General features: G+C 31.2%; 1 protein-coding gene across 1 annotated transcript in view; it reads left to right on the top strand.

Annotated features, from left to right (window-relative positions):
* Window positions 1-12,709, top strand: part of LRP1B (LDL receptor related protein 1B) — a 320,398-nt gene that overhangs the window by 99,624 nt on the left and 208,065 nt on the right. The window contains exons 20-21 of the mRNA XM_003794393.2: window positions 669-817; window positions 6,103-6,196. Coding sequence (XP_003794441.1) covers window positions 669-817; window positions 6,103-6,196 — 243 coding nt within the window. The remainder of the gene's footprint in view (window positions 1-668; window positions 818-6,102; window positions 6,197-12,709) is intronic.

Genomic DNA, 12,709 nt, shown 5'->3' with positions numbered 1-12,709 from the left:
AATAATAGTGCAAACAATTATTGATTTGTTCAAATCATATTAAGCAAAAAGGACAATAATAAGTGTAATCAGGGAAATGAAGATTGCATTCTTGAAATAATTTGTTTACAAAATAGTTATAGGATTCTTAAGTTTCTGGAATCCTGGGTAGAATGAATTATTTTTAAGTAGCTAGGGTTCTAATAATGACAAATATATCAAATTTGCTTAAATATATGTCTAATAGGAATTCTATCAGGCCTTGCAAAATAAAGGATTGGTCATCTTACTAAAAAAATCCTATCAGGCCTATCAAGCAAAGTCATTGCCCTAGTAGTTGTAGATCATTGTTTCATTGTTTTATTTAACATTTATATTTTTGAACATATGTATGTCTTCATCCAAAATGTTTATATTCTCTATTTTTCTGATGGACAGTTTTCCTACTAAAATACTTCTTTTTTTAATAGAAAGTGAACTCTTAAAATTATTTAATGGTAAAATCAATGTCACTGGATAATGAATATCATTTATGGTGAATAAAAACTATATTTAGCTTGATGAGCTTTTGATCGCAAAGTTTTACTCAAATACAGTTTGGAAGCTTAAATGTCCTATGTCTAATCCCATGTTAAATTATTCATCATGATTGTCTTATTTCGTTATTGTTGTTTCTTTCTCTTCTGTAGTCTCCAACCATTTCTGCATGATAAATAATGGTGGTTGCAGTCATTTATGCCTTTTAGCCCCTGGAAAGACCCATACCTGTGCATGTCCCACCAACTTCTATCTTGCAGCTGATAATAGGACTTGCTTATCCAACTGCACAGCCAGTCAGGTGAGTGGAGGTCTAGAAATCATCTCCTGGAATGTATGGACAAGTTGTTATAAAAGTTTTGCTTGAGTTTGTTTATATTTGTTTAGCATGACATAGAATGAGCAACAGAAGAGATTTTATATATCTCATGAGGGTACGATGATTAAGGCATTGGTAGACAAAGGTAGGTGGAGTTAAAACACAGCAAGAAATTTTCCTAGCTAATCTGCTATGTATCACTGACTCTTCCATATCTCAGAGCCAGTGATTTGGACAAGATAAACTGGATGGAGAGTAATTCTCTAGATACTATTTTATTAAAACATTATATGATCAAGATAGTATCCTTCTGAAACCTCTTTTTCTTCCAAATTTAATTATTTTCAGTGAAGATATCCCAGAAATTAAATTTCATACTAAAATGATAAATTGTGTGGACTTGATTTTGTACTTTTCAAATTTTGGACAAGTCATATGGCTCTATAAAACTAGACTATGTGATATTTGACTCACTGTCTTTTTTTAAGATAAAATTGTCAAAGAAACCATGTTTTTTTAAAAAATGACTAAATTTATTTTTATAATTCTGTGTTTTGAATTTGCTGGTATTTCAGTTACTTGCAGTGACTTCATGGCAAGAAATTAAATTTCTCTTAGAGTGTGTTTATCTTCAAAATGGAGAAGATAGGAGTAAGGTGCTGGCCCCATATACCGGAGGTGGTGGGTTCAAACCCAGCCCCAGCCAAAAACTGAAAAAAAAAAAAAAAAAAAACCTCAAAATGGAGAAGTTAATATTAGCGCAGCCTGCCTCTCAGATTAGACCTGTGAATTCTGTTAAGGAATTATATAAATGAAAGAGATTGGACCTTTTCCACGGTGTGCATATGTGAAGTGGCTAGGAGTCACTCTAAAGCCAGGCTCACTAAGATTCTATAGCTGACTGTCTTTTTGAACTGTCTGCATTACCCTAGGGCTGTTACTAAACTTTTTGGTGCCTCATTTTTCTTCTCTTTTAAATGAAATGATAATATTTCCAGGCCATTTCACGAAGAGTAAGTGGGAAATGTTTCTGGTGTATGGTAGATGTTATTATTAGCCCTGCTTGTAGTGCAACTGGAATATGCTTTAAAAGAATATATGTACAGTTAGTATGAGGTGCCATCAGGAGGTTCTGATGTCTAGTTGAAAGCAAAGCCATAGATTCTGATTTCTGTACAAATTGTGTTGACATAATTCCCTTAGGATTTGTATAAAAAAAATACTGTTTTTTAAAATCTGGATATTTAAATCATTATGAGAGATAAAATCAGTAATCATCTATTCCTTTTGGCAAAATTTAAGGGAGAAATTTTTTTTTAAGTATTTTAATATATAACTGCTATGTACTATTTAGTCAATTCCCAGCTTAACCTCCAGATTATTCTAAAATAATCTTTGGTCTCCCGCTTTGGAGTGGTCTATGAGTGAGTTTATGGCTGAGGCCATTGCTGACTTTTTAGAGATGATGCCTGCCTAAGACACTGTAGTGTGATGTGTCTCAGCAGTCAGCTGACACCTGAGTTAGACCACAGAATGCTTTGAAACACAGATCAACATGTTAAATATCAAGACATAGGTTATAAAACATTAGCCTGGCTACAGACATAAGAGGAACTAAATTTTTCAAAATTGTATTGTGCAAGAAATTCTCTAGTTATGTTTATTTAGTGCCAAAAATATCTGAGCATTCAATTAAATGAAAACACAAGTTAGTATGAAAGTATTATTTATTTAATAAAATTATTTCCCAATTTGATAAGACTAAAATATTTAACATTTAAGAAAATTACTTCCCAAATGGTGACAAGACTAAAATACTTATGATTTTTCCAATACCCCAATAATTTTTATCATTAATTTCAAAAAATTTCAGATAATTTCAATGGTAACAAGACAGGGCAAACCAAAATATAGAACAGATATTTTGGTGTTTAACTATACTTACAGAAAACAAACAAAAAAAGGAGTTATCATTTCATTTATTTCCTTTTCAAGAAAATGAGGAGTAGCTAACACAGTCCATTAATGATAATCCTTGTAAGTCTTTGGTGCATACAGACAGATCTTGGGTGGGAAAAAATATATGTACACTGCACACTTCCTGGCAATAAATCAGTTTCTCGAAACACAGTTTTCAATGAGGTAGGTATTTAAATGAAACAAATCATTTGGGCAGTTGAGAATCATACTGTTAATTATATTGATGAAAATTTTGTATTTTTAATTTATTATTACCTAGGAATTTTGATTCATCATTTAATGATAGCAACCAATGACATATCTTGAAAATAGAACTGGTTATTAGAAAAATAAAAAAAGCAAATCACACCAATAAGAATTCTATTAGAATCCAGAATATAATCTGAAAATGTGATAAAAGTCAAGATTAAAACCAATTCTTATTATTTATTTTAAATATTTAATTTAAATTATTTTAATTTGGTAAAAATGGCTTCATTTACCTTTAAAGTGGAAACAGTTCTTGTTTCACTACATTGGGATTTGTGTTTTTATCCTTCTATTCATCTGAGAAGATGTATATTTAGTAGTTTATGGCTTCTTGTGGGTGATATTTACAATCTGCAATTTATTTAATGATGACATTAGTCTTAGAGAACATATATACCATGAATTTTTTTGTTTAGTATAAATAACGTTTTTAAGTTTCTGAATTTAAATATGAAAAAAATGAAGTTAAGACATGAAATAGAAGACATCTTTTTCCATGAATAAAATGTTGATTAGCATGAAAAATAATGTGACAATTATATTTTACCTTGGCCTTATCTTAACTGGAAACCCTCTGATGTTCTTATGAAAAATGAAACAGAAAGCAAAATCATCATGTTTTATGTAATTCCAACAGTTGATGTTCATATAAATCAGGCATATTTAGTGAATTATAGAAATATATATTTTAAGAAATTATTCCAATCATAATTTGGAAGACTTTTAGGATGCTCAGGAGGCCTGAAGTCCTCTTAACTAATGTGCTTTGATATACTGTAATGACTGGAAATATTTAATGTTCAGGGCAATTGCTTTTGCTTGTATCCCTAGACAGTCACTATCTATAAAGGTAATTTCTTTTCCTCTGGTAATTTATGAAAAACCACAACAGACATGACTATAGGCTATTTGGAAAAATCAGTTGAGCAGTCAGATATCCCCTTGGATTTATAGTGCTCTGTTACCTCCCATGTTGGCACTGTAAGAAAAATTAACTCTCATATTTTAAAAAATATAATGTAAATCTAACCTGAATCAATTTCATGATGCCTAGACAGGTTTAGGAAAAACTAACATTAAATTATCTCTTATTTGAAGAAAGTAACTGTATTTTAATTGAACAAATTCTTAGATTGCTATTCCATTGACATTAGAGATAACTGAATCCAGGCTATATTTTTCTGTCTTATGTAAAATGTGCTAAGATAAATGCTATCTTGCTGCCAGTCACTCATGTGAGAATTACAACATAAACACTTCCAAAGAAAATTAATAACCTTTAGAAAATTATTAGAGAAATGATTTCAATTCCTGGTGAATATTGTAATATATGCTTTTCACGGAATTTCTACTAAAATGAAGAATAAAGTCATTTGATAGTAAAAGAAGAAGTTGGCTAAATGTTATCTATTGCTTGGTTTTAATAACTCAAAGTGGATCTTTTGACGGCAGCTCCTTCAGATGCACATGTTCTCTGTATGGGAAATATGATTTTCTTTAGTTTCCTCTATCTAAATTTTGCTTAAAAAAGGAATTAGCTTGTGGCTACAGATCTGTAAGTATTAAGTTAACTAAGCTTTTCTGGTCACTGTGTTCAGTTGGACAATAATGAAGTTAGTAGGAAAGATGGTTCTGTGTTCTGCCTCAGGAGGTGAATTTGGGTCAGGTATCTTCCTTATAAATATGTGATAATACTTCCAGAATTTTTTTCTCTAGTATCTAGCCACATGTGTGCTAAATAGCCTATAAGTAAATATTGCCATATAATAATTTCAACTATTTTCTTTATTGTTAATCTTCTACTTGATAGTTAATTTTATTTTAAAAGAGAGCAGTTAAACTTTCTATTTTTATAAATAATAGAATTATTATTTTTCTTATTACTATTTCTTTAGTTATTTTAAATGGAAGGGATAAACAAAACATAGGAATAACTATTTCATTTAATAGTTTTTAAAAATAAACTTAGAGAAAGTATTATTAAAACAGTTCTCTTCTGTACTTTATTTTTAAAAAGTCAACAAGAAAGACTATTTAGCTTTATTTATAACATTAAAAAAATTATCACAATTTCTCTACTTCTAAAAGATTATGTATATTTATTAATATTTCTCTTTTTTTTTTTTTTTTGGAGACAGAATCTCACTTATGTCACCCTCAGTAGACTGTAGTGGCGTCACAAGTTCATGGCAACCTCCAACTCTTGGACTTAAGCAATTGTCTTGCCTCAGCCTCCCAAGTAGCTGGGACTAAAGGCACCCACCACAACACCTGGCTATTTTTGTTGTTTTTGTTGTTGTTGTTGTTGTAGTTATTTAGCTGGCCTGGGCCAAGTTCGAACCCACCACCCTCAGTGTATGTGGATGGCACCGTAACCACTGTGCTGTGGGCGCTGAGCCATTTATTAATATTTCTAAAAACTGGAAAGGACTCTTTGGCCTCAACTACCTTAAAAAATATTCTTAAAATTTTTATGGGGCAGATACTCATTATTGCTAAGGGCAGTACTTTCAATGTTCAGTGTATTTCATGAAATCACAACATGATAGTTCTAGAAAAAATTCTCCAGATTATGTTCAGCTTCTTATTTGGTGACTAAAAAACAGTCTGAGAGAATTTGATTGAATTGCCCAAGATTTTTCAGAAAATGTAATTAAATTAAATGAACTGAAATTAACAAAATTCATTCAATTTGATGTTTTTTCCTAATATTCCTGATAATTCTTAGCCCTATTTAGTGTTTGCCAAACCTTTTCTCTAAATAGCCAGGCAGTAAATATTTTAGGCTTTTAGAGCCAAAGAGTCTCTTTAACAACTGCTCCAACTAGGCTACTCAACTCAGCTGCTATAGTGCACAACTATCCTCTAGACGACATGTAAATGAGCAAGCTCCTCTGTATGCACAAGAAATCTCTGCAAGTTTTCCAGAACAATATGCTCTCCTGGCAGGTCAAATGCTTGTTGGGCATTTATTTCCTACTGTGGAATTTTGTATGTGATGGGCTTTTTAATGTTTTGTTTTCTTTTTTTTTTTTAAGTTTCGTTGCAAAACTGATAAATGTATTCCATTCTGGTGGAAATGTGATACCGTGGATGATTGTGGTGATGGATCTGACGAACCTGATGACTGTCGTGAGTATATTAGTAAATACTGCAATTTAGAATTTAAAGTTCTTTACATCCTAGACATGGAAAATTGAAACTTGGTCTAAATTATTACCTTCTGATACTTTTCTAAAATTGAAATAGAAAGGTTTTATATGTAAACCTTTAAAATTCCAACAAAAATAGTTGCAATGTTTTAGGTATGTCTCTGATATCTATTAAATTTGGAATGACATTATCAGCAGTTTTTGTTAGTTTTCTTCCCTCAAATATGATTACTTGTAAAATAGAGACATTATTTCATGTAGTAATCAGCAGAGTAATAAAAAGCACAGTTTTGACTTAACATGTGACCAAATTGGAGGAAAAAAATGGGCAGATTTTCAGAATGAGACTGAAATTGCACCTTAAAGAATTATAAACTTTCAACCTTTCTATCAGCATTAAAATTCTGAAAATACCTTAAAAGTAAGATTTTTCCGATATAAATCATTGTTAGGCAATTTAAAGTGTTCTTAGCCATTGCCCTGCAGTGAATAATTACATCTTGACATCTGGCTGTGATTGCATGGTTTGGTGTTACTTTTTTAGCAATTATTGGTAACTTTGGTTGCAATGGACAAGCAGAAGATTCTTCCTGAGAGCTTTTTATCAGATCACTCCAGAGGTCACTCCAAGATTGTCCTGTCAAGTTAAAGATGCTTGTAGTCTATCATGGTATCTCCCACAACACCCCGCAGGATTATCACCATGATTTGGCCCTGACAATTAAGTTCAAGATCCTTAGGTTTGCACTGAAAAAAAAGATTGTACTGTTCTAGTAAAAGCTGGCTACTTTCTACTGTAGAACTTTCACCATCTAATTATAAAACTGTTTCAGATTTGGGATTTTTACATAATTACTTAAATGAACTAGGTTCCATCTCTCTGGTCACTACCATGTCTAGTGCACAATTGAAATTCTTTCACATAGTTTATTCATTTGTCTGAAAACAGTAAGTAATCAATTTAATGAGAAGGAAAAATGTTGTAAAAGTCATTGCTTTTCTAATATAACCCTTATGTTTCTGAAAGATTCACTGCTCTATGATTTTTTTAAATAATTTTTTTCACTATAATAGAAAACATATAAAAGGGATATCTGTGTGGAATATTTATATTATGCCTAAATTATTACTTTTAATGGCTGAAAAAAAGGAATATCAAAGGAAGAAGGAATTATTTTGGTAGCCTTACTGAGATACGCTTATTAAAATATATTACTTTCCCCACAATAAAATTAATTTTCTGATATAATAAATAAATTCAACTTATTTTTGTAATTCATACAAATTAACAAGGTTGAACATAGTAATTTAGTAATTTAATTAAGAAAATGGTGATTCCTTCCCAGATTTATTATTCTTTGAGGAAATTTCACCATATTGACCCGCAGAGAAAGTCAGTATCACTTAAAGCTTTTCCTCGTAAAAATATTTGCAGTTCCTGAACTCTAACTTTAATATACACTAAAATTTTGTGCTGGCACCATATTTATTTGAAAAATTAACTACGGACTTAGTGAATGAGTTTTTCACATTTTGCATCTTTCAGATTGTATGGTAATCAAGTGTTACTGCTGTGTATTAAGAGACATCTGATATTTTAGAGCTTCTGTATGATCCTTATCCTTGTTAAATATTAATATTTACACTTATTTATTTACACATTTTTCAAATTTACAAGAAACATTTATATATATTTAAGGTGTAAAATATGTTATAATATATGAATACATTGTGGATGGTTAAATCAAGCTCCTTGACATAGAATTATCTCATGTATTTATGATTTTTTGTGTGAGAAAAATTTTATATGAAAATTATTTTCTTAGTCATTTTTAAGTTTGAAATACATCATTTTTACCAACAGTAACCATGATATATAATAGATCAATTCAACTAATTTACCCTGCCTAAATAAAATTTTATCTCCTTTGACCAGCATCTTTCAAATTCCCCAACCTCCAGCATCTGGTAACCACAATTTTACTCTATGATTTTATGGGTTTGACTATTTAAAAGTCTATATATAACCAAAATCATTCAGTATTTGTCTTTCTGTGCCTAGCTTATTTCATTTAAGGTAATATTCTACAGTTTCATCCATGGTATCATAAATGACAGGTTCCATTTCTTTTTTGAGGGTGAATAGAATTCCATTTTATTTACATAAATGTCATATTTTCTTTCTTCATTCATCCGATGATGGTCATGTAGGTTGATTCCATATCGTGGCTATTGTGCATAAAGCTGCACTAAACATGGAAGTATAAATATCTTCTCAACATACTAATTATTGATTTGTTTTGGATATTCAGGCATTCCTCATTTAATTACGCTTTGCTTCATTGCACTTTGCAGATACTGTGTTTTTTACGAAGCGATGTGGCAATGCTGCATCAAGCTAGTCTGTTGGCAACATTTTTCCAACAGCATGTCCTCAATTAGTGTTTCTGTATCACATTTGCTAATTCTAGCAATATTTCAGACTTTCTCATTATTACGATATCTGTTTGGTGATCTGTGATCAGTGCCTTTTGATATTATTATTGTAATTATTTTGGGGGCACCATGAACCATAATATAAATTGATAAATGTTGGGCATGTTCTGACTGCTGCACTGACTGGGCCTTCCCCACACATCTTCCTCTGTTGGGCCTCCTGTTCCCTAATATATGACAATATTAAAATTAGGCAAATGAATAACCCTGCAATGACTTCCAAATGTTTAAGAGAAAGGAAGAGTTGCATGTTTTTCACTTTGAATCCACAGCTAGGAATGATTAAGGTTAGTGAAAAGACAGGTCAAAATATGAGATAGGCTGAAAGTGAGGCCTCTTGTACCAGTTAGCCAACTTGTAAATGCAAAGCAAAAGTTCCTGAAGGAAGTTAAAAGTGCTACTCCAGTGAACACGTAAGTAATAAGAAAGCTTAACCTTCTTGATGATATGAAGAAAGTTTCAGTGGTCTGGATAGAACATTAAACCAGTCAAAAATATTCCCATAAGCCAAAGCCTAATTTGAGGCATAGTGCTAACTTTTAAAATTTTATTAATACGAAGGCTGAAAGAGATGAAAAAGCTGAGAAGAAAATGTTGAGGCTAACAGAGATTGCCTCATGAGGTTTAAGAAGGAAAACATTTCCACTACATAAAAGTTGAAGATGAGGTAGCAAGTGCTTAAAAAGAAGCTGCATAAAGTAATACAGAAGATCTAGATAAGATAATTGAAGAAAGTGAATATACTAAACAGTATTTTCAATGTAGACAGCCTTATACTGGAAGAAGATGCCATGTAGGAAGGATTTTTCACAGCTAGAGAGGAAAAGTAAATGCCTGGCTTCAAAGGACAGATCGACTCTCTTGTTAGGGACTAATGTAGTTGATACCAATGCTCATAGACCATTTCAAAATCTCTAAACCTTTTAAGAATGATTAAATCTACTCTGCCTATGCTCTAGAAATGACACAACAAAACTTGGATGGCAGTACTTTGTTTATATCTTAGATTACTGAATACTCTACTGTTCAGAAGATTCCTTTCAAAGTATTACTGCTTATTGACAATGCACTTGGTCATCAAAAAGCTCTGGTAGAAATGTACAATAAATTTAATATTGCTCTCATACCTGCTGACACAGCAACCATGCTGCATTTCATGGATCAAGAAGTAATTTTAAATTTTAAGTCTCATTATTATTGTATTTCATAAGGCTATATCTCCATAGATAATGTTTCCTCTCATAGATATGAGCAATGTAAATTGAAAACCTTCTGGAAAAGATTCACTGTTCTAGATGCCATTAAGATTATTTGTGATTCATGGGAGTAGGTCAAAATAGCAACATTAACTGGAATATGGAAGAAGTTGCTTCCAGCCCTCACAGATCCTTTTGAAGGTTTCAAAACTACAATAGAAGAAGTAATTGCAGATGTGGTGAGAAATGCATAGCAGTGGTCAGAAGTGGGGCCTAAAGATGTGAATGAATTTCTCCAGTCTAATGAAAGTTTAAAGAATGAGAATTTGCTTGTTATGCATGAACAAAGAGAGTAGTGAGATGGAATCTATGTACGGTGAATATGCTGTTAAAATAAAAACAAATAATTTAGAATATTATACAAATGTAATCCATTAGAAGAAGAGTTTGAAAGGATTCATTTTGATTTTGAAAGAGATTTTATTGTGGGTATAATGTTATCAAACAGCATTGCATGCTACAGAAAAATCTTTCGTGAAAGGGAGTGCCAATTATTTGGCAGTAGTAGTTGTCTTATTTTAAGAAATTGCTACAGTCACCTCAAACTTCAGCAATCATCACACTGGTCATTCAGTAGCCACCAACAAGACATCCAGGTAAGACCCTATATCAGCAAGAAGGTTTCCACTCCTTAAAGGCTCAGATAATCATTAGCATTTTCTGGCAATAAAATATTTCTTAATTAAGTTATATGCATTATTTTTTAAATATAATACTACACATGTAATAGACTACAGAGTAAACATAACATTTGTATACACTGGGGAACAAAAAAAAAAAAGTGTGTGACGGACTTTATTGTAATATTTGCTTTATTGTGGTGTTCTGGAATGGAACCCCCAATATAGTCAAGATATGTCTATATTTACCCAGTAGTGGGATTGCTGGATCACATGGTCATTCTATTTTTAATTTTTGCAGAACTCTCATACAGTTTTCTGTAATAGCTGTATCCATTTCCACCAATCATGTGCAAGAGTTCTTTTTTCTCCACTGCTTGTCAATGCTTATTACTTTCATCTTTTTCACAATACCCATCTAACAAGTATAAGGTAGTACCTCATTGTGGGTTTAATTTTCATTTTCCTAATTAGCAATGTTGAGCATTTTTTCATGTACCACTTGTGTTTCTTCTTTTGAGAAATGCCTATTCAAATCCTTAGCATGTGTTGTTGTTTTTTTTTTTTTAATTTGAGTTGTTTTCTTACTATTGAGTTGTGTTCTCTGTATATTTTGGAGATTAACTCCTTATCAGATGTATGGGTTGCACATTATTTTCTTTCTTTGCTAGGTTATCTATTTGCTCTGTTTCCTTCTATGTGCAGAACATTTTTAATTTGTTTGTAATTCCATTTTCCCATTTTTGCTTTTATTGCCTTTGCTTCTGTGGTCATATTCCAAACATTTATACACAGACAAATACAATAGAGATTTCCTCTGTTTTCCTCAGGTACTTACATGGTTATGTAAGTGGCATTATATCTGTGGTATTTAAGCATAAAAAATAAACTTTTATTTGTAGTTGATGGGCTAACAGTTTTGAATATCTGCAGGCATGATACTTTTATTTGAGAGTCATAGTGAAGTAAAAAATTATATGCATGAGTCTGTGAAGTGCTTAGATTTCATTTCTGAATAGGTGTGTCATCAAAATTTGTCGATGTTAAGAACTACTCATAATTCTTATTACTTCACCTGAGAGGGCAGAAAAGCCAGGCTCACATATTTTCAAACATACATAATGCTATTTGCATAAATATAATCTTAATGCATCAAGCATTCTCTGGCATGAAAGTTTATAATTATGTTTTCTATGATATTCTAATACATAAAATATCATTCTAGACATAAATATGATAATCAGATGGGGTTTACAGTTATTTCCATACATTTCTTTAACAATTTGAAACTTTTTTTATAAGAGAGTTGTTTTGATACAAAAAATATTGAAGGAAATTATATACAAAAATAATTAAATAGAGGAAATGCACATCTTTAAATTATGAGAAAAGTATGTATCATTCAGTTTAAATATTTAGTATGATTAGTTAAAAAGTTATAGATTGGAGGTAAATTACAACATTTCAGAACTTTCTTAAATTTATGGAATAATCAGTGTATTGAGTTATTTTTAATGACTGTTTAAATTTTTAATTAATATTGTAACAATAAAGCAAGAAGGTTATGATGAGATTAAATTAATAATTGTATGTGAAAGGATCTAGCCTCATTCCTGATACAGAGTAGCTCCTTAATAGATCCTCCCATATTATTATCATTCCTCATAGAAACTCAAAGCATAAAGCAAAAGGAAATACATTATCTTTGGTAGTTTTTATATTTGCATGGTTTGTTAAAACATTTACTATTTCTGTAATAAAATATCCTTATATTATTAAGATTATAGAAGTGCATATCAATATAAATTTGACTGAAAGTGATTGTTTTCATTAGTGCTAAAGAATACATACTAATGAACAGATCACAAGCAGCAAAGTAACCAAGAAAGAATGATTTTTTTTTTTAAAAAAAGATTTGTTGCAATAGTAGTTTTTGGTTAAAAAAATTTCATTCTGCAGCATAATCTCTAATACCACTTAATTGAAATGAGTATACTTTTTTTTTTTTTTTTTTGAGACAGAACCTCAAGCTGTTATCCTGGGTAGAGTGCTGTGGCATCACAGCTCACAGCAACCTCCAACTCCTGGGCTTAAGCGATTCTCCTACCTCTCCCTCCCAAG

The sequence above is a fragment of the Otolemur garnettii genome, unplaced genomic scaffold (genome assembly GCF_000181295.1).
Source record: "Otolemur garnettii isolate 467f Iridium unplaced genomic scaffold, OtoGar3 scaffold00080, whole genome shotgun sequence".
In the NCBI taxonomy this organism is placed as follows: Eukaryota; Metazoa; Chordata; class Mammalia; order Primates; family Galagidae; genus Otolemur; species Otolemur garnettii.
The sequence above is the reverse complement of the archived record's forward strand: the minus strand, read 5'-3'. Positions and strand labels throughout refer to the sequence as shown.